The sequence below is a fragment of the Spinacia oleracea genome, chromosome 5 (genome assembly GCF_020520425.1).
Source record: "Spinacia oleracea cultivar Varoflay chromosome 5, BTI_SOV_V1, whole genome shotgun sequence".
NCBI lineage: Eukaryota > Viridiplantae > Streptophyta > Magnoliopsida > Caryophyllales > Amaranthaceae > Spinacia > Spinacia oleracea.
In genome coordinates, this window is record NC_079491.1 from 38,441,523 (window position 1) to 38,469,039 (window position 27,517).

At 34.4% G+C, this 27,517-nt stretch overlaps 1 protein-coding gene across 2 annotated transcripts; it reads left to right on the forward strand.

Moving 5' to 3' along the window:
• The first annotated feature begins 685 nt into the window (after window positions 1-685).
• Window positions 686-21,094, forward strand: LOC110797141 (probable glycosyltransferase At5g03795). Of its 2 annotated transcripts, none has more exons than XM_056829307.1 (4): window positions 686-1,155; window positions 4,267-4,469; window positions 18,184-18,373; window positions 20,331-21,094. In XM_056829307.1, exons 1-4 carry the CDS (start codon window positions 922-924, stop codon window positions 20,997-20,999), a joined length of 1,296 nt encoding a protein of 431 aa, XP_056685285.1. In that variant the 5' UTR covers window positions 686-921; the 3' UTR covers window positions 21,000-21,094. The 2 variants fall into 2 exon arrangements, with proteins under 2 accessions (XP_056685285.1, XP_021857927.1); XM_022002235.2 differs by having other exon boundaries at window positions 689-1,155; window positions 18,184-18,532.
• The last annotated feature ends 6,423 nt before the right edge of the window (window positions 21,095-27,517 follow it).

Here is a 27,517-nt window from a genome sequence, read left to right on the forward strand (position 1 = left end):
AGGAACGACTGAGTTTAACTTTTTTGGTATCCCCTGTGAAATGCTTTAATACCCCGTTAATGTTAATAATATTTGTAAATAAATTACAATTATTAAACATTTATTTACTTAATACGAAGTAGTATAAAATTACAATGTTTATACAAAATGGCACGCAAGCGTAGCTCGTATAAACACTAAGTAATAAAAGAAAACATTTCTCACACACCCTAAAATTTATTATATGCATCCGATTGAGAATAAGGGGCACATGCATCGTAATTTAGAAGGTGGACCATGGTGCACATAGAGTATGGTGCACCTTAAGAACACTAGTATATAATTGAAAGAATATCTGGTTATGAGAAAAGAACATGAGTATTTTTTTTTTAGGTTTTAAATAAATAGTAAAATAATATATTATTTTTATAACAAAAAAGTGAAATATTATATTGTCTGTTCTTTCGCCGTAGTGTCATGTTCTTTTGCTTATGCACATATGTTCTTTTGGTGCACCATGCTCTATGTGCATCATGGGCCATAGTCCACGGATTGGCACATGCATCTCACATAAAAAAGCTTAACAAAAAGAGACGGATAGAGTAAGTAGAAATGTGAAGATCTTTGCCTAGTTGTACTCTGGTGCATCATATTCATACATGCTTTGCTTTTATATATTTTAAAATTTTTTGTCACTCTCTCTCCTCTATTTGCATGAGATTGAGGGTGGAAAACGAGGCTTATACAAGGAGAATGGCGTATTAGTAGTGCAACAATTTATCACCAGATGTTCACTTACTCCCAAGTTCTGATTTCTGAACCTACTTTACAACCCCCCTAAACTTCCACTTCCTCTTCATCTTCTTCCTTCAACCAAACCCGTATCCCCTCAGTTCTTTGTAACATGGAATTTATGCACTTTTAATTTTCTAAAAAAAAAAGATGGGTTATTTGTATCTATCACCATTAGGGAGGTTATTACTTTGCATCACAATTCCATTGATCTTGGTATCTGGATTTGTTTGTTTCAATGGTGGTACAAATTCTTCTATTTGGGTCTTCAATTCTTCAAATTATCACACGAAAACTTTATCAACCAAAGATGAAGTTTTGAGGTCAGAATTTGAAGGAGTAGAAGAGGAAGCTAGTGTTTTAGCAGAGGACTCTGTTTTTGAGGTAATTCTTCACTCTTTCTATCTCTTCTTTTCTTGCTTTCATTGCATCTTAATGTTTTATTTTTTCGAGTTGTATTCGTAATGTTATCATAATTATACTAACTAGTAACTATGCTGGGGTACAAGAATGGCAATTATAAGGTTGTGATGCGTTGCCTTTCCCTGAATATTCTCATCTTCTGTAGACAGTTTGGAAATACTTCCTGAGGAGCGTACTAGTGTGTTAATCCCCTTGCCGTTTTATTTTTATACTATTCATACTAAACCTTTGGTCATCCATTGTAATTTATAACGAAAATTAGTTATGTGAGAAACTTGTTAGATTCGTATAGGATATATATTTTTCTATAACTTTTTATAATTTTTACTTATATAAATTCTATATATTAAGATCAAAGGCATATATTATAGAGGGTAACAACCTTGGTGCAATATTTAAGCAGAAATATATACTCCCTCCGTTTCTTTTTGTTTGTTACGTTTGGAGTTTTGCACATTTATTTAAACGTATAATAAAGATTCTTTTTCTTTTTTATTAAAAAATTAAACTCAAGTAAAACCTCAATCCACTAATCACTACAACAACCAATAAGATTGTTTTATTTATCAAAATGAACCAATAATGGAAAAGTACAAAGATTGCTAACTTAACATACTTGGAAAATTGTAAAGAAATTCAATGAGTTGAAAAAATTGGACCAATTAAAATTAAAGTTGACACAGAAAATGATAGTATAATAAGTTTATAAAAGGAAAGATTCTCCCATGTAACAAATATTGTGAAACACCCTAAAAGGAATATGTAACAAACAAACAGAAACGGAGTGAATATATATAACACCCTTACTTTTCTGATTTCACTTTTATTAATAATAGTTTGACTTTCACATTTATCGATATATAACTTTAATCATTAGATTTTTTTAATTAACAAATACGGAGTAATAATTATGATGATGATGATAATAATAATAATAATAATGATAATAATGTTCATGGCTAGGGTCTCACGGGTTGCTCAGAGTAACACGGCTGCTGCTAACATTCGTTCTTTTCTTTTTCATCGTTTGTGTTTTGCTTTGAATAAGGGTGTTGGAGCCCAATTAGTGGCTAGGCTCTCATCCAACTTTGTGTAATCATTTCTTTATAATAATAATAATAATAATAATAATAATAATAATAATAATAATAATAATAATTTGAAAATTTATATCTAGTCGCATCTAACAACACCCAACATGACTTATGTTGTTCTTTACATACTACCTTCCTTTACCAATACTTGCATCGTTTTTTTTTTTTGCACAATAACCAGTGAAGTAAGTAAATGATTGAAGTTGGACAATTTTACCTGTGTGATTAGATGAAAGAGAAAGCCTAAAAAAGAAAATATGTTTTACAAAAGAGAAAAAATAAGGTAATTACGATACTTCACCCAAAAAATTACTAAATATGAAAATGATGAAAATATTGTGAAACATCTCAAAAGGGAATACGATCGAGTTGTGCAAAAGTCAAACTATTTTAACTAAAAAGAATGGAGGAAGTACATAAAATTAAACATAAATCATATTTTATTTACCTTGTTTTCACTTATTTTAAAATTGTTAAGTTTATATTTAATTAGTATTTGAATTGCATACATGATATCAAACGTAATAATTAAAAAAATGGAGGAGAATTTAGATGTCATAAATCCCCATAAAAAGTTACAAATTGAAAATATTAAAATGCTACTCGTATTAAAAAAAAAATGTTACCATGAATCGTTGTGCCTAATCAATGAATTAATCACCATTTTCCAAAACAAGGAAAAAGATGAGGGGTGAGCATAGATCCCAAAGTTGTAAGTTGTAAGTTGTAAGAAACAAAAAAATGTAAATCAAGTAGAGGAATATTTTATTTTTTCTTCATTTTTGTGTGAAGTGTACTTGTAGAAATCATCAATATCTACTCGTAGAAATCATCAATATCTACTTGTAGAATTCAATAGTTATGTGAAATGTAGTACTCCCTCCATTGTTTTTGTTACGTTTGGACTTTTGCATATTTATTAACGTATAATAAAGATTCTTTTTCTTTTTTATTAAAAAAATAAATCCAAATAAAACCTCAATCCACTTATCATTACAACAACCAATAAGATTGTTTTATTTATCAAAATGAAATGAAAAAGCACAAAGATTGCTAACTTAACATACTTGAGAAATTGTAAAGAAATTTAATGAGTTGAAAAAATTAGACCAATTAAAATTAAAAGATGGCACTAAAAATGATAGTATAATAAGTTTATAAAAGAAAAGATTCTCCTACGTAACAAACATTGTAAAAACACCCTAAAAAGAATACGTAACAAACAAAAAGAAACGGAGGGAGTAATTGTTTGGTAGAAGAGAAAAAAATTTAAAATGGAGAAAGTTGACTTTTTTTTTGGGAACTAAAAGTTTTCACAAAATATGAGAAAATAAGGCTAGATCTGATTCAACTTATTCTGATTTGTACTTAGCTTATTGATTTAGCTTATTTGAATTATTGGAAATTATTCAAATCCTGAAAAATGGTCTTGTCTCATATTACTTTCGTTTCTAAAAGATCTTTATACTTCTTGTTTTATTGGAAATTATTCGAATCCTGAAAAATGATCTTATTTTATATTACCTCTGTTCCTAAAAGATCTTTATACTTTTCGTTTGATCTATTCTTAGAAGTTTTTTATACTTTGATTATTCACTTTTGGCAAGGAAGGAAGCAAATCCAAAGCAAGTCAAATGACCCATCTTGTCCATTTATCATTCTTTAAATTTTGATTTTGTTTTAGGTGATCCAAATTTAACGACCCCAATTAAAATAATATGTATGAAGTATTATTATTTTATATTATAATGTATTAATAGAATAAAAAAAAATGTTGATAGAGGAGTACATGAAATATTAGCTTAAAAAAATCAATAATTTAAATAATCAGTTTTATCAAACAGTTTACATAATATCTTATCAGTTTCAACATCTTATTAATTTTAATCGTTACCTTATTAATCCAGATAATTTATCAGTTTTGAGCTATGTTCAGCTAGTGTTATTAAACAAAGTTTAATTAGTTGAAATGAAACAGGATAAAACCTTAAATGAAACACACGGGCCTCTAACGATAAAAGTAAAAATAGAGAAGGTGGCAACTGATTTGGAAAAGCTTGAAATTGGACTTCAGAAAGCACGTGCCGCAATCAAGGAGGCTAAGCATACTAATCTTACGTATTACGATCCCGATTTTAAGCCCGTCGGTCCGATTTATTGGAATTCCAATGCCTTTCAAAGGTACGTTAAACGTTTAACTCATTCTCAATTTCTGTACCTTCTTTTATTCATTTCGAGGAAGTCCCAGAAAAGATGAGGTTGTCTACATCGCTGGTGGACAGCGAAATAACGATCCCATACTCACCCTAAAAAAAAAAATTAAAAAGATGGCCTACTCTTAATAAATGTGTAAAAGTGTTGTTAACTTGTTATACTGTTAACGGTAATATAAGTATTGTCATTGTTGTATTAAAATACTGTCACAATCACCTAAAAAAAGAAATTATGTATACAACTGTAATGAAATATAAAAAGTAAAGAGACCACTTAAATGAATGGATAAAAGTGTTGCGTATTAAATGAATGGGTAAAAGTATGTACAAAGTGTTATATAAGTATTGTCATCGTTTGCATAAATACTGTCATTGTTGTATTGTCATTGTTGTACTAATTACTGTCATTATTGCCGATCCTTAGTACTTTATTTGACTTTTCAACTCATAAAGGAAAAATACCATTTTACTCCAGATATGGGTTAATTATGCCGCTGTCCACTAGCTCCCTCAAAAAAGATCGTCACATTCACCCTAGATAGTTCAATTGTATAAAAATAGTACCGCTGTCCATTGAGATACAAGTAGGAATGGCAATGGGTAGGGTCTGGGTAGGGTCTAGCAATACCCGGACCCGGACCCTAATTTTTTGACCTATACCCATACCCTATCCTTACCCTATAGGGTCTAGAATTACAAGACCCTTACCCGGACCCTATGGGTCCAGTAGGGTATGGGTAGGGTCTAGGGTCCGGAGCGGGTCCATATTGCTTATTTTTTCTTTAACTTTTTTCAATTTTTTTTATATCCAACCATATGTAATGCACAAAAAAATACAATACAAACGATTAATTTGACATTTTAAAACAAATAAATCCTAGTGCCCCAAATCATCCTTGTATTTCCTTAAACACATTACAATTTAATGTACTAAGGTCATGAATTAAAAAAAACTCAGGTTCTCAAGTGCACAATGTCAATGTTAGAGGTTTTTTTGACTAGTGAGTGGTAGTGTTGGATGGTTGTTAGAGGAGTAAATGTGATTTTGTGGATTGCCTTAAGATTTTGTGTTATTTTTATATTTCTTTCATGAAATTTGAGCGGATTTAGTTTAGGGTCTGGGTAGGGTATGGATCTTAAGGGTCTCTGGGTAGGGTAAGGGTCTGAAAAAGTTGGACCCTTACCCTACCCTATTCGATACATCATATACCCATACCCTACCCTTACCCTATAGGGTCTAGAAAATTAAGACCCATACCCTAATTTTAGGGTAGGGTCTAACAGGGTCAGGGTAGGGTCCTGGACCCGTTGCCATCTCTAGATACAAGTGATACGGAGTCAAAAATAATTAGTTGATTGTTTAAATAACCTTTAAGCTTAGCGACACTTTAGATAAATTAACTAGTTTTGGGCCCGGGCAATGCCCCGGGTTACTACGTTAATGACATTTACATTTAATTATTTTTATTTTCGCAATGATAACATGAAACATGTCACGTGTTAGTGGTAAATGCTCTATTATTTAAACACAAGGTTAGGGGTTCAAACCTTATGCAAACAATATTTCACATTTTTTTTATGTATGTGAAAATCGCATAGAGTGAGTGACTAATATGCAGAGAGCCACGTGTCATGTAAACTTCTTTAGAAACGCCTTTTAATATATTTATAGATGTCATAGTAGTCAATTCGTGGACTATGGACCGTGGTGCACATAGAGCTACGTGCACCAAAAGAACATGTGTGCATAAGTAAAAGAACACGACACTACGGCAAAAGAACATGCGATATAATATTTCACTTTTTTATTATAAAAATAATTTATTATTTTACTATTTATTAAAACCTAAATAAAAAAAATACTTATGTTTTTTTCTCGTAACCAGATGTTCTTTCAATTATATACTGTGTTCTTTTGGTGCACGTAGCTCTATGTGCACCATGGTCCACCTTCTAAATTGCGATAGTAGGTTAGTAGAACATTTTTTTATAAGAAAAAAATAAAATCTGGTTAGATTTTTGGGTAGGGTTACTTAACTTATTTTTGCTGATGATGAGGGAAAGAGAGGGGTCAAAATAAAAGCGACATAGAAATAAAAGAGATTTTTTTTCCTGTAAGAAGTTCGTCGTTTAATTAGCTTCCAAAAATAGTGGTTAATCGAAACACAATCAAAATTAGATAACTAAGTCCCTCCTTGCATCCTCAATTAAGATTTTTTTCTTAACCGGGGAAAAATAATATCATCACTTCCTCCATATTTTTTTAGGAGTCGCAATTACAATTTTCAGTCGTATTTTTTTAGGCGTCACAATTACATTTTTGGTAACTTTTACACCACTCTCTAATTGTTTATTACTCCCCCCGTTTCAAAATGTTTGTTACGTATTTCTTTAATAGTGTTTCAAAATATTTGTTACATAAAGAATCTTTCTATTTATAAACTTGTTACTATATTATTTTTTGAGCCAACTTTTATTTCTAATTGGTCCAACTTTTCAACTCAATAAATCTCATGCTACCAAAAGTCACGTTATGACAAGTTAGCAATTTGTGTGATTTTTAATTATTGGTTCATTTTGATAATAAAACAATCTTATTGGTTGTTTCAATGATTAGTGGATTGAAGTATATTTTTTTTAATAAAAGATGAAAGCATATTTGCACTATATTCAAAGAGAGTAATAAATGTCAGAATTTGGCAAGATGGAATGAGATTTATGATGGAATCTAGAACATTTAAAATTTTTAAAAAAGGATCTTAATTATAACGTTAATAAACGTGCCAAAATCCAAACGTAACAAACATTTTGAAACGGAGGGAGTACTATATTAGGTCTCATTCACGCACGGTCGCACGGATATTCAATAATTAATATTTGACCATTCTTTTAAAAAAAAAAATATGTAACTGGAATATTTAGCCCTTAATGCTAAAGCGTAATTAATAAATATTAAACGTAATCATTTAATCATCTAATAAGAAATTTTCTCCTTACTGCGTAGTCCGTATTATATATTTTATATGTTGAATATGATTATTTGACCACAATATTTGAAATGCTTAATATGTTTATTTGATCAAAATATTGAGTAAATATATTTTTTATAATTGATACTACTTCCGTTTCAAAAAGATCTTTATGCTTTCCGTTTTAGTCCGTTTCATAATGTTCTTTACACTTTTCTTTATTCTATTTTTGGATATGAAAATTTACTACTTTACCCTTCTTACCCCCCAATATGTATCATTTTCTACTGATCACTTTCTCTTAATTTCTTCATTTTTTTTCTTACACTCACCCATTTTTTTACACATTTCTCTTATTTTCTCCATATTTTATTATATTCAATCAACGTTTCTGCTTTTGTCTTAAAATTTGTGCAAATAGTAATTGTAAACATCTTCCTGAACCAGAGGTAGTATGTTGATTTGACTAAAATATTACCAAAATCGTTTAATATTATGATTTCTATAATTTTTTTCATAGCAGTTTATACAAAATGAGAGAAAGTAAAATAATAGATAAAATACATATTCTTTTTATGAAAGGGGTTTTTGGTGGGAAAATTTTACACCACGAAATGACATGTGTCATTCTTAGTGTCTGTTTTAGTATAATGTAATATATTTTTTTGTTTCCTACGAGCCTACTTAAATCATAAGTAATTCCAATTTTGATAACTTTCACACCCCACTTGTTTAATTTATATTTCTTTATTGTCAACTATCCCCACTTGCATCATTATTATATCAAATTCAACTACGCGTCCTTAATACTTATACCTGTCAACATTACTCCTAAAAAGTATGGATGGAGTAATAATTAGTCATACGATATCTATAAAGATAAAACAGATTTGTAAACCACAAATTTAAAGAAAGACATAATTGCTACAATCAAAATAATTATTATTCAGCATCCTAATTACAGCTCGTACTCCACCACTTCTATCTTGACGCGAGCAATGTTTTTTTATGTTCCCGCATCTTTTCAAGTAGATCCCTTCACAATCTGCGCACAAGTTGTTCCAGTCAACGATCTAATGACAAGCCCTAAATTCATACAAATCCACATTACCTTCTCGATTATTGAAACCCTAAAATTATTCTCATCTATGGATGAGAATAAAGAACCTATATAGCAACAGATAGGACAAACTCAAAAAATTTGGAAGCAACCCTGAAAATAGGGAACAAAAATAACGAAAAACTAAAACAAAATCAAAAGTAAAACAACAAAAGAGGATAGGAGATAGTCTAATATCCGAAGAAATTAGACTATTTTCAGTCTAAACGGTTAAAAGAAAATTGAAACTCTAAGAAAGGAGGGGAAGAGAGAGAAAGGGGGAAAAAAAGAGGCGAGCCAATGTTAATTATGTATTCCTATCTTCAATTAAACCGTTGATTTCCCACAAAACCTACTACATTTGATTCATCGAATTTATCACCACTAAAAGCAACTCCAATGGTGAGTTACAAGGTGTCGTGGCTAAGTTTGCCATATCAAATTTCTAGCTACAATTGATTTAAGCTACTCTGTACAAATTTTTACATTAATGGGCTACAATACCTTGTAACTCACTATAATATTTAATTTAAAAAATTTATTTATTTGAGCTACTTTTTTTTGAGCTACCTATCCAAAATAACTACGAGGTTTTAACAACTGTTTAGGTACTATACTAATAGTGGACTATTTGCTCACATATTCATTTTTTTTTTGTGAGCATACTTTTTAAACTATTGAAGTTGCTCTAAATGATCCCCTCTATATATGGTTTTAATTAGTAGGCCAGTAGAATGTATGATGTGTTACACTTTGGCTGATTTGTACTCAAAATATATTTACCACAATGAGCACCTCCGGAAATACAAAGTTTGGCCTGAATGTTTGCCAAAACTCCCATTTTAATACAAAGTTTAATTTAATAATATATTTTTTGAAAAATTCAAATTTATGAGGTACTAGCTGTTCACAAATTGACCTAAAAATAAGATTATTTTTTACCTTCATAGTTGAGACTACCCAAGTTAATAGAAAGTAAAGACCTTTTGAAGAAGACCCAGTATAGTTGGGACCTTTGTTGATTTTTTCCTATATTTTATTTTGAATAGATTAGGAAAATTATCACTAATAAATCGGCATACAAACATACGGTATCTACAATAATAATTTTTCCTAAACAACAAATATCCTAAAACATTAATATGAAAATTTTCATCAAATTTACTTGTATGCACGCTTCGAAACCACTTCTTTGATATGGTAGTATTCCAACCATAAACGACTATGTTTTTTTTAATTCATTAATAAAAAGTCATACGAAATCTACATAAAGATTTATAACAATCGAATCAAATAAAACATTTCTTTCACCATAGCTACGATCGTAGTATATCAAACATTTTTTATACCCTCTTTTATATTGCTACGATTTACAGCTTATATCGACGAGTGGGTCTATAGATCTGTTGTAGCCGTGAAAAATATGATTTACATCTGATTCATCTGATTGGAGTCGAAAGATTGTCATCCTCTGTGATCCCGCATAAATCTTTACCGAAGAAACAACTTGAACTAAACTAAACACACAAAACTTAACTAGAATCAAACCCACCATAGGGGTACTTACTACACTGAAACTATGTAATTTTATTGAGATCTAACGCAAAAAACAAAACAGAATTGAAGAGAAGAGAAGGTGCAGAAATAACCAAATTTTCGAAGAAAATTGGCTATTTCCGTCCTAAAAAACCTAATTTTTGTAAATCCAAAAAAGAAAGAGAAAAGAGGGAGAGAGGGGAAGCGTATGTATTATGTTAAGCTGCCCCCATAAACGACTATGTTATAATATATTCACCGAAGAAACATTTCACTCATTGGCGGACCCAGCTAAGGGCCAGGGGGGGCACGTGCCACCCCCGGAAAAAAAAAATTAAAAAAACTGAAATTTTGATATTTGACAACCTTTGAATAGCGCTTATATATTAAATTTGCCTGAAAGTGATCAATAGTGCAATTTGTCACAATGGTCAATGAAGAAGGTTGAATTATACTTCAATGTCCCATTTTGTCCGGGATCGATTCCTACATTGGGCAGCTTTGTATATTTTTTTCCCCCTTAACTTATTTGTCATTTTTTGGGTTTTTCAACTAGTTTTCTTCTTTCCTATTGGTCAATGATTTTTTACTATCAATAAACATCAATTGTAATTTTTTTTACTTATCAAAGCACTTTCTCTTTCTTTCACCTCTTTAATTAGGCTATATTTTTTTCTTCTACAAAAAGTCCACTTCGATAACAATAAATAATTTTCTTTACCTACTATGGAGTATTCTATCACATTAATCATCTTCATTTTTGTACTTGATTTTATAGGTTTTTAGTGATACATTTACAAAAAAAAAGTTCTCAATCAATTTGAACTTTGTGTTATCTAGAATCGACTATACGAATTTAACATCATAAAAAAAATCTAAGTGTACCCACTTTTTTAGTTTTATACAACAAATTATTATATTGTCTTTTTATATACTACGGAGTAGCAACTATATTTTTTCTCTTTAAAAAAACCACTTCGATGAGAATAAATACTTTTCTTTAACTACTACGGGATATTCTATCACAATAGCTACTTCATTTTTTTACATTATTTTTGAAAAAATTTCATTTTTAGTGATACATTTACAAAAAGGTTCTCAATCTATTTGAACTTTGTGATGTCTAGAATCAACTATACGAATTTAACACCATAAAAAAAAAATTAGGTGAGTTACCCACTTTTTTTATTTTATACAAAAATTTATTATAATATATTTTTATATACGAAATAACAATTATTCGTATAGCTTTTGTGCCACCCCTGACTTGGGATCCTGGGTCCGCCACTGATTTCACTATTTGTTTATTTAATTTGTTTTGGCAAATGAAAAGTCAAAATTTAGTAATTACCAATACAACTATAATAAAATATTGCGTACTTCATAACTACACAAATACTTCGTATAATAGTGTTAAATGCACGTTGTTTACTCGGTTACTGTAGGAAGTAGGAAGTGCTTCCTTCAAAATCAAATTTTAACGTTAATGTAAGGTATTACACTTGCAATTTAATTAAGGAATTCCAACGAATTCAGAACTCTAAGTATTGTAGGGGTATGCTGCGAATTGAATCAAACCCAGGGAAGTTTGATTATCATTTCCTCCAGCCAGGGGCGTGGCAAAGAAAATCGGGGTCCTGTACGAATTCTTAAATTGGGGGCCCTTTTTTTAATCAAAATTAATCTGTAAAGGGGATGAAAAAAAGCATATACGAAGTATTACAAGTTCAACTTTAATTACTTCGTATAACTTAACTCTTAACTCTTAAGTACTTGGATGTCCCCTTTTCAAAATTACTAACCCTTAATAACGTGTCAAAATTGTTTAATTTTTTTAATAGTGTCAACTTTTTTAAATAAAAATATAATAATTAATACTATGTATATCTTATAGGAAGAAATATTGTAGGAAAAGTAACTGTTGAAACCAAAAAAAATTATAAATAATAATCGTATAAGATGTTACCAGATCATAGATCATATAGGAAAATAGTTGTGTCGTGGTATGGAGGCCACTGACTTAGAAGCAAATTTCGCCACTATCGGTACAGGCTCTCAAGTGACGAATGCCCCCCAAGGTTGACACAACTCTCTTCCAAATTCGTGCCCCCGAACTTAAAAGGTGAAACTGCTCAAGAACTACTCAGATCACTAATGGAATTTAGGGTTTGTGTTTTTGGTATATTGTGTTTTTGGGATTAATCTTGTGCATATATCTCCGCATCTCAAAGCCAAAAATAAGAGATTATATATGCCGTATAGAAATAGGATTTACACCAAATGTTAAGGGGAGGAAAAAGTTTAGTGGGGCCCGCTAGGTTTTGTAATCACCTTGATAAGAATTCATACACCACGTAATTATATGACCAAGCAAGAAACAATGCAACACAGAATACTCCACGGAACACTCGCGGTAATGTTCTAAAGGCCACGGTGCAATAGTGGGTTAAACTGAATTCTCACGCAAAAAGTAATCTAAATACTACTTCCTCCGTCCCGGAATACTTGACCTGTTTTCCTTATCGGGCCGTCTCTTAATACTTGACCTGTTTTTAAAAATGAAAATATTCTAACAATATTATATTATTTCTCACTCCACCCCCTATTAACCCCCTACCCCCTACTCCATACAAAAAATAATTAAAAATTCAACCCCTACTCTCCCCCAACCCCACCTCTTAACCCACCTCCCACTAACTACATTAAAATAATACTCCACTATCAACTACTACCTATTAAATTAAATAAGTCAATTCAAGTCCCTTAAACTCTGTGCCGGTCAAACCGGATCGAGTATTCCGGGACGGAGGGAGTATGCTTTGCATTATTATCAACAATCCCCCATTAAGGCAAAGCATTAATAGACTAAGAGAATCTGAGCAGTAAATAGTAGGCTTAGTACTTAAATGTTAGTGTCCAAAGGTTTGAACTAACACATAGTGGAGTGGGGTGTTTAACGGTCTAGAGAGTGTCCAAAAGGATTGAACTCCTAGATTATTAAAGTTACCCGACAACACATACCTTGCCATAGAAGCTTGAGCAATTCCTCGATAAGAAACACGACCACTCATCTTGGGACTCTTAGTGAACGCTCTAGAGAGATATCCCATCACTCGTAGAAGGAGGTCACCCCTTCACATTCACCGCAGGTGTTCCACGAACATTAAGAACATTTTAGTTCAACCTTTCATCTATACAACTCACCGGTCATCTCACGACACCACTAGCTCGAGTGGCCTATGTCTGTGAGGCTAGTTATATAGATCTTCTCATGACACCATTAACTCGAATGGTCCCGGTCTATGAGGCTAAGCAAAGAAGTAACATATCTACTAGAGCATCTCATGACATCACTTAAACAAGTGACCTCGGTCTATGAGGCTAGATACAAGAAAAATCAACCAGAACATCTCATGACATCACTTGCACGAGTGACCTCGGTCTATGAGGCTAATCACAAATATCAGTGCTCACACCAAATCATTTCTGACTCTGTTCGACAGGGAGACCAATCAGGTCTATGAAGCTATCACATTAAGCAATGTATCCACCAGAACTTCTCACAACACCACCCAAACAGGAGGCCTAGGTCTGTGAGGCCAAACAAATGCAGAGTCTTCAGCTCTAACTCGTCATCATCCCTTAAGGGATGGATCAACGCATGAATTTTAAAACTCATTCCCCTCAATGGGTTTGAACCAGATAAATAGTGGTTCATCCATCATATAAAGATTTGAGTAGTTCTTCTCTTCTCTAGCATCTATGATCCACGAGGAATACCACGTTCGCTGCTAGCTCTCATCTCACACTATAGTGTTTTCGACCTTTAGAAAGCTCAAAGTTTCTGGTTGCACATACGAGCCAGTGAGATAAATTGTAAGAATTGGAGGAATTACCAACCCCCACATCGAAATATCATGCAATAATGATCACAATCACTTGACTTCTTTACTAGCAAGATCCACCAATAAGAAATTATCTTCATAGTGGAATTTCAATACTCATTTGCTTTGAAGACTCCAATGAGTAATGTAAATGAGCCATCACCTGGTCTTCTCGAATATGTGACATAAAACCCAGCGAAGGTCGACGTTTCGAAGAGGGAACCTATGCTGCCCACTTTGAATGGACGAATCTGTCCAACTGAGCGCGAACCCATACTCCAAAACCCAACAACGATCACAGTCATCGTCAGCGGAACGGAGTTTACCTGGGGTGCCCGAATCACTCTTCCTGACCAATCATGAATATGAGAACTCTTAGGTGATAAATCACGGCTACTCAAACATGAATGTTGGCTCAGCTAGCAAGTTTTCTTCATTTCAAAGGCAACACCTAGTCAAGAGAAAACAACAGTGATATATCGAACTCAATCAACCAACACTTTGGCTTGAATGCATTCAACTTTAGTCTCTAAAGCTTCCTGTGTATACTTAATTCAACACCATATGATTAGTCAATCATCAAAGTCCATCAATACATACACAAGCATTAACCAATCATAATCAAGCCAAAGAGACAAGACAAGTTAAGTTAAACTACTCATACCACGCGTAGGTATTTACAACTGACCTTAGACTTCTCAAGACCACTACCAACATTCCTTACTAGGAAACAACCATCATGTAATCGCACTATGTAGACGTTCTCATCTAAGGTGCCACACAACAATGCAATTTGAAAGTGTCTTTGAACTCCAATCACATGAAACTATGTTGATACAAGTAGACTCCCTAAGTTGGACAAACTTAGTCACAAGAGATATACTAAATGCGGTCAATACTAAAGCCAGTGTGAATCCTCTAAAAACATAACTTGCGCTGCCCTTGGCCTTTTACAAGCTCTTACCTTTCAAATCACACCTGAAAGAAACTTAGTAGTCAACCCTGGCAAGTCTGAGCTAACATATCCAAGGTACAATATGTCTTAATTAAAGGACTCACAATCACCTTTATGTTACAACACTCATCCAACTAGTTCCAACTAACGCACATGACCTCTTAAGAAGATTCATGAAAGTTATCCAGTTACTTCTCGAAGATACCCCATAAACTTCACTGGTCTCTCATGACTTCTTTAAGACAAACAAAAAAGAGTATTAACTCCACTAGTTGTGCTCTTGCCTTTGCTACACATCAGTAAAACTGACTCATCCAACACATTAGAAATGACTGGAAGCAAAGAGAAATCAAATAGTAGTGAGTAAACATAAACGTACCTTTTTTTTGCAAGATTTCACACTCAAATGATAACTCCATAGGATTCACCATTTGATTCAATATAAATTAGTGAAAAGACAAGAAATATCTAAACAATCTTGTTAAATATTCAACAAAGGCAAGTACACTTTAAGTGCACAAACTAACTTTTGCTCATGTTAAAGTCAAAGGTCTCACTTGGTTTACTCACCCCCACGGTTCTAGGAATTCGTGATAACAAACTTATCATCAAAAGGACACATATGACTAAAATTACTTTAAGTGAGAGAAACCATTAATCCTGATGAAGAGAGGAACCGACTACTACCCCCACACAAGGTGAGATTACCCAAATTCAATAGATTCAATTCATCACAAGGAAAGCAAGTCTTTTCAAAGTAATTGACCTTACTCCTTGGTATAATCCACTTTTGTTGCAAGGTCTCAAACGAACAAACCCACAAGGAAGATACTCTAATCAACACCTCACCAACGAGTGTCAAACTAACTTACTTGTTAGTGTGAAACACTAGCTTCACCCCCTCAAAGTTTCACAAAAGCACCAAAGACAATACCTATAAAGGGGTCAAATAATAGCTACACACAAAGCTAGAAATTTAAACAGTAGCAGCAAGGAAATGAGCTTCCCTATCACCGTGGTATGTTGATGTTTAGAGCCTCAACTCTCAAGAGTTATCTTTTCTTGTTCCTGCCAGATTACACTTAGAAGATTTAATTGTAAATAAATAAATTTAATAACATCACCTGATTTGCATTTACACGTACATAACTGCATCATGCCCACATCCCGAGCCACCCGTGCCTCGACTAATCTCCTTGTAGCAGTAATCCACAATCTTGTGCCTAATAATATTGCTGCAACTACCCAATGCACAATCTTGTGCCTAATAATATTGTACCTGCCTCAATCTAGCAACGCCACTGCATCGAGCTAAACGTAAACGACAAATTGATTTGTATTTATCCGTAGATATTAGTAGACTATCTCCTTTCCAGGTGCCACATTAAGTGTCATATATTATGTATATAAAGCCCAACTCAATTATACGATAAATTGCATTTTCAAGATCCCAATCGAGTCATGAACGAGATGGCATCACAATTGATCATGTCACAATAAGGTAAGCATTTTTTCTTCCAAGTCCGACCAGATTACTAATTCATCATTCCGAAAACCTCTTTCCACCAAATAAAGAAATGGAGACTACTGCTTTGAGACTCCCCACTTTGATTAATTAATCAATAACATCAACCAAAACCAAGGAGTGCAATTTCTTTATCATAGGAGTAATTAGAGTCATCACGAACACTTCATAAAGTGATGTCCAAAATCACATGGAATCACCCACCCGATCATGAATTCAAGAGCTTCGGTATATTGTTCGATTACTTTATTGCCCCACTATCAATTAACCGAACAAGGGAACACACCGACTTGAATGAAACCTTCGTAAGTTAATCGAACGTACTATCATCATTCAAATCCAAAGCCATATATATTCCAATCATGAGATAATTAATCTCTTCAGCTAAATCAGTTTTGATTATCCGTAGAATTAAATGAATCAACACAACAAATTTGCTTCTAAATTGTAGGAAAAGTAACTGTTACGTTGAAACCAAAAAAAATTATGAATAATAATCGTATAAGATGTTACCCGATCATAGATCATATAGGAAAATAGTTGTGTCCTGGTATGGAGGCCACTGACTTAGAAGCAAATTTCGCCACTACCGGTACAGGCTCTCAAGTGACGAATGTCCCCCAAGGTTAACACAACTCTCTTCCAAACTTGAAAGGTGAAACTGCTCAAGAACTGCTCAGATCACTAATGGAATTTAGGGTTTGTGTTTTTGGTATATTGTGTTTTTGGGATTAATCTTGTGCATATATCTCCGCATCTCAAAGCCAAAAATAAGAGATTATATATGCCGTATAGAAATAGGATTTACACCAAATGTTAAAGGGGAGGAAAAAGTTTAGTGGGGCCCGCTAGGTTTTGTAATCACCTTGATAAGAATTCATACACCACGTAATTATATGACCAAGCAAGAAACAATGCAACACAGCATACTCCACGGAACACTCGCGGTAATGTACTAAAGGCCACGGTGCAATAGTGGGTTAAACTGAATTCTCACGCAAAAAGTAATCTAAATACTATGCTTTGCATTATTATCAACAAATATTTCAAAATTGGAAAATTATTAAGGCAATTACCCATCATTAATAAACAAAGTTTACGCACACATAAATATAGATGGTGCTTTTAATCTTCTTTACGTTTGGAATATGTCCTTTTTTAATGTAATATAAAGGACAATTGTGCCTCTAATATTATGTCAAAATTGGTGTCAACTGATTATTTTAAGAAGTCAAATTCATTTTTCAATAATTGTCAAATCATAAGCATGATACTAAACTTAAACATTATAAAAAGATAGTGAGAGAGTAGTAAATTATATTCAAACATATTTTAATTGTTTTGGAGTCTTAAACTTAAGAAATTAAGCTAAAAAATCAGTCCTAATGGGAAGCAGTAAAGAGATTATTGGAAAAAGAAAGAAAATTATAAGAGGTTAGTAGTGGAGTGCAGCTCGATTGAAAGGAGAGAGAAAATAAAGAGAGCATCTTTATTTAAAAAAAGCTCATTTCGCGGGATTCGAACTCGGCAATAAGTGTATGCTAGTGACCTCACACTACCGCTGCGCCAATAGAGGTTTCAATGTAAATTGTGTAACCCAGTTAATATATATCTGTTTTTTGGGGGCCCAACGCGGTCGCGTTGCTCGCACCGCCCAAGCGCCGCCCCTGCCTCCAGCTCAATTTAGTGACTAGTTATTTGAACTTTTGAACAGGAGCTATTTGGAAATGGAGAAACAATTTAAGGTGTATGTGTATGAGGAAGGGGAATCCCCATTGTTCCACAATGGTCCTTGTAAGAGTATATATTCAAGCGAAGGGAACTTTATACACCTAATGGAGATTAACCACCAATTCCGAACCAAGAACCCTAACAAGGCTCATGTTTTCTTCCTTCCCTTTAGTGTAAGTATGATGGTTACATTTCTTTATCAACCACATTTACGTAACTTGGATTTTATAAGTAACACCGTCATAGACTACATTCACGTCATCTCCAACAAATATCCTTACTGGAATCGCAGCCTTGCCGCGGATCATTTTATGCTCTCTTGCCATGATTGGGTATGTACGGAGTACTATGAGATTAATTCATTTCTAGCTAAGATTGATCGTATGTTGTTTTCTTTGTTACTTAGGGGTGAATACAATAGGGTACCCTGTTAAAATTCCAGGAACCAGAACCGGAACCTGTTGCAACAGGTTCCTGAAAATGGGAACCGGAACCTGTTGCAACAGGTTCCTGGAAATGAGAACCGGATTCGGAACCTGTTCCAACAGGTTCCGATTCAGGGTACCCTGTCATTTTAAAAATTTAAATAAATTATTGCTAATTTATTTAGGAAAAAAAAAACTACTTTATGGTTTAGGCTTTGATTGTTTTATACCTTGGGCTTAAATTGTAGTTTAACGCAAATTTTTGGCTATACCCGGGTATAGCCAAAGCTGGCTGTACCCCCATGTCGTTTTGTATTGTTTAAAATGAACATTAATATACTGGTACAAAAATGAACTTTTACTATTTTGAAAATGAACATTTATTTATTTATTTGGAATGAACATTTACTATTTTGGAAATGAACATTTATTTATTTTTTTGGAAATAAACTACAAAAATGAACATTTATTTATTTATTTGGAATGAACATTTACTATTTTGGAAATGAACATTTATTTATTTATTTGGAAATAAACAATATAGACGGTTGTAAAAACATAAAAGACCAATGAAGTGAACAATTTCATTATGAACATTAACCATATATTTATTGTGAACAAACAAATAAACAAGAAAGAACAAATAATTCAACAAAAAAGAACAAACAATATAAAAAAGAACATAAAATTCCAAAAAAAAAGAACAAACAATACAACAATTGTGAACAATTTTATGATGAATTTTAAAGCCAACATGAAAGAACAAACAATACAACAAGAAAGAACAAACAATAAAGCAGATAATTATTATGAACAAACAAATAAACAAGAAAGAACAAATAATTCACCAAAAAAGAACATACAATATAAAAAGAACATAAAATTTCAGAAAAAAGAACAAACAATAGAACAATTATGAACAATTTCTTGATGAATTTTAAAGCCAATGAAAGAACAAGCAACAATAAGTTTGATGAATGAATTTAAAAAACAACAAGAAAGAACAAACAGTACAACAAGAAAGAACAAACAATAAAAAAAGAAAGAATAGAAGATTAATGAAGAGTTTAATTATGAACATTTACCATATGATTATTATAAACAAACAAATAAACAAGAAAGAACAAACAATATAAAAAAGAACATAAAATTCCAGAAGAAAGAACAAAAAATACAACAATTATGAAAATTTAATGAATTTAAAAAACAACATGAAAGAACAAACAGTACACCAAGAAAGAACAAACAGTACAATAAGAATGAACAAACAATACAATAAAAAAGAACAAACAGTCGTCAAAAATGAACAAACAATATGAGCGCGTCGTTTTTGGGGAGTACAACCAGAGCTGGCTGTACCCGGGTACAACAGTTAGCGATTGGTAATTTGACATTTATATTTTCCAAAAACTAGCTTGCATTGTTTCATATTTTAGGCATAGTAAGCATTTTTTAAGGCCCGAACCCTTATTTTGGGTAATTCACATTAGAATTGGTGTGTATAGGATACCCAACAAGGTACCTGATCCGAAAAATTGAGAACCGGAACCGAAACCTGTTGCAACAGGTTCCCAATTTTATTACCCGGAACCGAAACCTGCACATCAGGTTTCGATTCCGATTCAGGGTACCCTGACTTTTTGCTTACCCTATTAATTGTTACTACATACGTTTCAATTAAACTTGATTTGTTTTGTTATTGAAGGGTCCAATAGCATCATTTTCCGTCCCTAACCTAAAGGAAAACTCAATTCGGGTGCTATGCAATGCTAATACATCGGAAGGATTTCAACCCCGGAAAGATGTATCACTTCCAGAGATCAACCTCCAAACGGGGGCAATAGACGGGTTTGTTGGGGGACCATCTCCTTCACACCGGTCCATCTTAGCTTTCTTCGCCGGTGGGAATCATGGGCCAATTAGGCCGTTCCTCCTAGAACATTGGGGGAACAAGACCGATCAAGATATGAGAATACACACTTACCTCCCAAAAAATGTTTCCTACTATGACATGTTAAGGAATAGTAAATTTTGTATTTGCCCAAGTGGCTATGAGGTTGCGAGCCCTAGGGTAGTTGAGGCGATCTATACTGGTTGTGTACCAGTTCTTATTTCGGATAATTATGTTCCACCATTTAATGATGTCTTAAATTGGAAGGCCTTCTCAGTTGAGGTGTCGGTCAAGGACATACCCAAATTGAAGACAATCTTGTTAAGTATTTCTACACGCCGATATTTGAATATGTATAGAATACTGCTTCAAGTCAGGAGGCATTTTGAAGTCCATCATCCTCCTAAACGTTATGATTTCTTTCACATGATACTTCATTCAGTTTGGCTTAGGAGATTGAATCTCCATGTTCATGATCCTTAACAGTTGTAAATTCAACCCTTTTCTTTTTTTTTTTGCTTTATTTTATTTCATACTAAATTTGAACCCCGTGCGATACACGATTATCTTTTATTTTATTTGTGTAACATAATTTTTTTTTTTTAGTATTTAGTATTGAGAAATACTCCCTCCGTCTCTTTTTGTTTTTTACGTTTGGTATTTTTCACGCGTTTTAACGATGAATTAATTTGCATCGAGATTCCTCAAATTTTTTATTTAAACAAGTTAAATTACGTTTATTTATAATGTTTTCACTTTTATCAAAATTCTGATATTGAGAAATGAGAAAAATTTAATGTCCCAATGAAAAAGTGTGAAAAATTTAATGTCCCAATGAATTTAATTGGTTAAAATAATAATTGGACACAAATTTTGATAGAATAATAAATCATTTATGTGATAAAATAAAAGGAAATGTAAAGAACATTTTGAAATACCCAAAAAGGAAAACGTAAAAAACAAAAAGAGACGGAGGGAGTATAAAACTAAAATACTATTACATCGGTTTTAAAATGATCTTTATCGTTACTGTTTGCTCAAATACTAAGACAAAGTAGAAATTTGTAATAATAATAATAATTAAATATAGTACTCTTTAATGGGCTAAGGTTGAAAAGAGTACTGAACTTGGTAAAATAATATACTGATTTCAATTGGTGAATTGGTTTAAAAGAGAAAAAGAAAGACCCAAGTTGGTCTTGCCAGTGAAGTAGAGGAATGAAGGCAGAGGAGGAAGGGAAGGAGGAGCTGCATGAGCTAGGTTGGTTCGCCGGTTGGGCTGGGGCAGCGCCGGTGTTGCAGATGGCAAGGAGGGAGGTGGCCTCGGGTTTCGGTGGTGGTGACGCTGCACGGAGCGCAACGAAGAGGAAGGAGAGAGGAGGGAGCCGCAAGAGGGGAGGCAGGGGAAAGAGAAGAGCGACGGAAGAGATGGAGGAGGGTGGCGAGGAGGAGGACGACGGAAATGGAGGTGAGAAAGGAGAGGGTTGTGGCTGGGTGGTGGCGTTGTTCGGGAAAATAAGCACTAAGCTTAAAATAATAGAGAGAAGATAATATTCATTACTTTATGCAATTAACTCAATTACATCAAACAACCTTTTTATATAAGTTGTACCAAACTAATCTAGCTACAAATAAGCTAACCACCACCTAATTTATGGGAAGTACTTACCCACTAACACACGACTGAAATAACTACTTTGACTAATTAAAGCAACACCCACTTAGTAACTTAATCAGCTAGATTAAAGCAACAGAATAGGAAAGCAGTAAACATATACTTGAAGCATATTATTTAACACACCCCCTTGCTTCAAAACTACATACTCCAAGTCTTTGCCGAAAATAGCTGTGCTTGTCAAGAGATAGTGCCTTGGTGAATACATCATACGTACTTGACTGTTGGTTGGACAGAACCTCAGCTCAATTTCTTCCTTTGCAGTCAGACTGCGAATGAAATGGTAACGAATATCAATGTGCTTTGTTCTACAACGAAAAGCCGAATTTTTTGTCATGGCAATGGTTGCTTTGTTGTCACAAAATATCTTTGAGGTTCCCTTTTGCTCATAACGAACATCTACCAGCAACCTTCTTAACCATACTGCTTGACATGCTGCGGATGTCACAGCAACATACTCCGCTTCTGACGATGACAATGCTACGACATCTTGCTTCTTTGAGCTCCAACATATTGCACCTGACCCCAAGTTGAAAACATGGCCAGACGTGATTTTTCTGTCATCTATGCACCCGGCCCAATCACTATCACTGTACCCACGTAGACTGAAATTAGCATCCTTTGAGTACCAAATCCCGAACTCAGCAGTTCCGGCGATGTAACGTAGTACCCTTTTTGCTGCTCCAAGGTGTTGTACCGTAGGACTATGCATGTATCTTGATAGCACGCTCACAGAGTACATGATGTCAGGACGAGTATGAGTTAAATAATTCAGACCGCCGATTAAACTTTTGTAGTAGCTTGGATTAGTAGCGCTTGTACCATCTTCAAGTTGTAGTTTCTCATTTGTATTCATGGGCGTAGCAACTGCAGTGCAATTTTTCATATGGAACCTGATCAAAAGATCTTTTGCATACTTCTTTTGTGATAGAAATATGCCACCTTCTACCTGATTAACTTCAAGCCTAAGAAAATATTGCAACTTACCTAAATCTGACATTTCAAACTCCCCCATCATGCTTGATTTAAACTCTGCAACTACAGTTTCAGAAGATCATATAAATCATGTCATCTACATAAATGCAGACAACTAGAAAATCACCATTATCATGCTTTTTCACATACAATGTTGGCTCGTTTTCACTCCTTAGAAAACCATTTTGCAGAAAATATGAGTCTATCCGTTTATACCATTCTCTTGGTGCTTAGCCCATAAAGTGCCTTCTTAAGCTTATAGACTTTATTTTCATGGTCGTTAACAACAAATCCTTCTGGTTGTGACACAAAAACTTCCTCTTCTGACTCCCCATTCAAGAATGCAGACTTAACATCAAATTGATAAACATGCAAATTCAATTTAGCATCCAAAGACAATAACACTCTCACGTTTCAAAACGAGCTACAAGTGAGAAAGTTTCATCAAATTCAATACCTTGATGTTGTGCATACCCTTTAGCCACGAGCCTCGCTTTGTACTTCTGAATACTTCCATCTGCATGATGCTTAACTTTGTACACCCACTTGAGTCCAATGGGAGTCTTGTCTTCTAGAAGATCAACCAATTCCCATGTGTGATTTTGTTCGATCGCCCTCATCTCCTCTATCAATGTTGCTTCCCATTCTTCAGATTCAATTGCTTCATCAAAACAGGTAGGCTCTATCACGTACAAGGCAAAAGAGCAGGACTCATATACCTCCCTCAAGGATTTGAATTTTCTTGGTGGTGTTTCTGAGGCGTCAGATCTTGGTGAGGTGTTTCTGCTGCTGTTAGGAGTTTGTGAAGCATTCCTATTCGGTGTAGCAGGTGGGGAATCATTCCCATGCCCACCGTTTACTTCAATCTCCGACACTGATTCTCTTTGTTCTGCAATCTGGTGGAAATTTGCAGCATGGCTGGTGTCTTCTGGCTCCCATTGCCAACTGGCTTCTTCATTGAATGTGACGTTCCTGCTAATAATGACTTTGTCACTCACAGGGTTATATAGTTTATATGCTTTGGATTTTGCACTATACCCCAAAAACACGCATTTCAAAGATTTATTATAGAACGAGAGTTTACCAAAGCATATGCTATTGTAACGCCCCGACCTCTAAATCACTTATTAAAGCATAATAAGCAGCAGAATTAACCTAATTTGGTCGGGACATTACCTGCCGTAATTCCGTCTTGGAAATTACAAGGCAACATCATACATAAGCCATAAAAACCTCCAATTTAATATAATAATCCTTTATATTCTCAAAATAAAAGTACATAACTTACTAAAAGTCTTTAATTAAACTATTATAACTTTAAGCATAAACTAGGTGAATTTTATTAAAGTGAAATTCCTCGCCTCTACTCGTTTCCATCGATCCCCGCAGTACCTAAAATGGAAAACAAAACGGTGAGCCGAAGACTCAGTAACGACTACCCTAGCAACGTAAATTCATTTCAACTCATTTTATTTAATAACACAGGGAGAACAGAATAAGTAAAACATTTAATAAAACATCATATTCAATTCATTCATAATCTTTTAATGAAAACATCATTCATAAACTTTTAATTAACATGCTAGTTGTCGGCAAGTACGAACCGTGAAGGAATTCTCCACTGGGCCTGGGCCCTGAGCCTGGGCTCATCATCGTAACATGGGCCTGGGCCCTGAGCCTGGGCTCATAAACCATGGGAGCCTGGGCTCGTAATCCATGGGTGGACAGGTGTCCGTGGTGCATGCATGACCGGTAGATAGGAAGATGGTAGTTTATATACCGCCAGACAAACCAGGTCTTTCACTTTCATTTTATCATGTTTTATGTATTTTTACTAAGCCTTGGCTTGTATTTCAGTTCGAAATAACATAACTCATTTAGCTCATAAAACATCATTTTGATCCTGGGATCAATAAACATATTATTTCTTTCAAAGCATTGCATAAACATAATTTTATGAGAAAACTCAATCAAATCATATTATAATAAACAATTCAAACAAATCATATTTCATCCCACAATCCATAAAACACATCAAAACATTTAATTCATAAATTCAATCATAACGTCATAATTTCATAAATCATATTTATAAGGGGATTGCGGGTACTAGCAATAGCCGTTACCTCAATTCCATGATTGCTAGGCCTTTTCCTTGGTTCGTTCGTCCTGAGCTCCTAGTTCGATTTCTTTCAAAGTATCAAATTTTTTAATTAATATTAAATCGACAAACAATCTAAAATCGATATTTTATAAATATTAAGTTTATAAATAATGAATTTATAAATAACGAATTTTAATTAAAGACATAATTTCATAATTTAACGAAAATATTATTAAACGAAATTTCAATCGAAATATTTATATATATTCCATAAATCGATTTTCATGAAAATAATATTTAAATTTCACTTTGTTAAATAAGGTAGTAATTAGTAGAATCGATATTCGATAATTAAACCTGAAAAATAATAACAATTTAATTAGTAAATATTTATACCATAAAAATTTTAAAACATAAAAATTAATAATTAGAAAAATCTGAAATTGACTCTTTAGTTTCCAACTTATCCAAAAGCCCAAATTGAAATGGCCCAACTCTATTATAGGTTTAAGGAAAACCAAAGTTTCAAAAGGAAACTTGGTTTGGTTTTCTGGAAAGAAAGGCGTCGAACAGGGGAGGGGGTGCTCGAGACAGAAGGGCAAGAAGAGGAGGAGAGGAGAGGAGGGAGGGCGGTTGAGCTGGGCGGCGCAGCCACGCAAACCCGCGCCAAAGGCGAAGGTGGTGGTGATTGTTTGCGGCGGCGCGAGGAGAAAGGGGAACGAGTTCGTGAACAGGGGAGGCACGAAGGGGAGGAGAGAGATGGGGGAGGAATAAGGTGGCTGGGCTGGGCGGCGCATCACCGCGAACCGCGCCTGGAGGCGACGGTGGTGAACGGTGGTTTGCGGCGACGGAGTTGTGAGAGGAGGGTGGTGAGTGTGGGAAACAGAGAGGGAAAACAGGGGAATTTGTGGTCGTAACTTGAGGCAGTTCTGGGCGGAGGGAGGGAAGCTCGCCGGGGATTTGAGGCGGAGGTTGGTTGATAGAGTGATGGGGTGGCTGGAGGTGGTGGTGTTGAAGGAAATAATGCCCTTGGTCCAAGTATGCATTCTATGTTAAGTCTAATAAATGCGGTTCAGTATTAATTAACAAGTTAATAATTCAGTGAGATCAAGTGAGCTGAATGCCTAGCTAGAGGCCGCTTCAGTTCAAGTGGAATTAATGATATTAATCCACAGCTTACTCTTGACTGAACCCGTAGGGTCACACAAATAGTACGTAAACGGATCAAGTATTTAATGGCATTAAATACTCTATCTATGGATATTCGGAATCGACGGATCTTGGCTTCAGTGGGAGCTGAGATCGTCACAGGCAAGAAATGAATACTCCAGAAACGATGATATTACCGGAAACGGAAATATGGATCGTATCGGAAATATAAATATTATCCAAGTCGTAGATGTTGCCGGAAACGGAAACATGGTACGTATCGGAAAATATTATCGGAAATGGAAATATTACCAGAATCGGAAATATTGCCGGAAACGGAAATATTGTCAGAATCGGAAATATTACCGGAATCGGAAAATAATTCCGGAAACGGAAATATTAAATATTTGTTCGAAACGGAAATTAATTCCGGAATCGGAAATGTTAAATATTGTTCGTATCGGAAATGAATTCCGGAATCGGAAATTTAATCGGAAGCGTATCGTACGAATAAGCATCGGACGAGGCCTGCCGGACGAGGGCCCAGCACGAAGCCAGGCCATCGCCCAGCAAGCCAAGCGCGCCACACAAACAGCCACGCTAGGCCCAGCGCAAGGCCAGGCCCAGCAGGCCGTGGCAGCGCGCACAGCGCGCGCAGCGCGCGCGGGTGCTTGCGTGGGCTTGTGGCTCGCGCAGGCCTCGCTGCGTGGGCTGCTGCTCGCACGCACGCATGGGCGGCCCATCGTGGCTGCCGTGTGTGTGTGCGTAAGTGTTTGTGTTCGTGCACGTTTCCTAAAACGTGCAGAGTTCGGTTAATGATTAAATTCCTAATTCTATTTGATAAATTAATTAAATTAGAGTTCTTGTAGGATTCTAGGTTTAATCAATTTGTATCTGAATAGGATTCCAATTCCCTTTCCATACCCCTATAAATATGTGGCCTGGGTTCACAATTTATAACGAGTTTCAAAGTATTCAAAGTGAGTTTTTGAGAGAAAAAATTCAATCGCACATCTTGCTCAAAAATGCCGAAAATTCTAGTACCTTAAGGGCGATTCTAGTTGGTCAATCTTAAGGCGGATCCGGACGTGCTGTGGA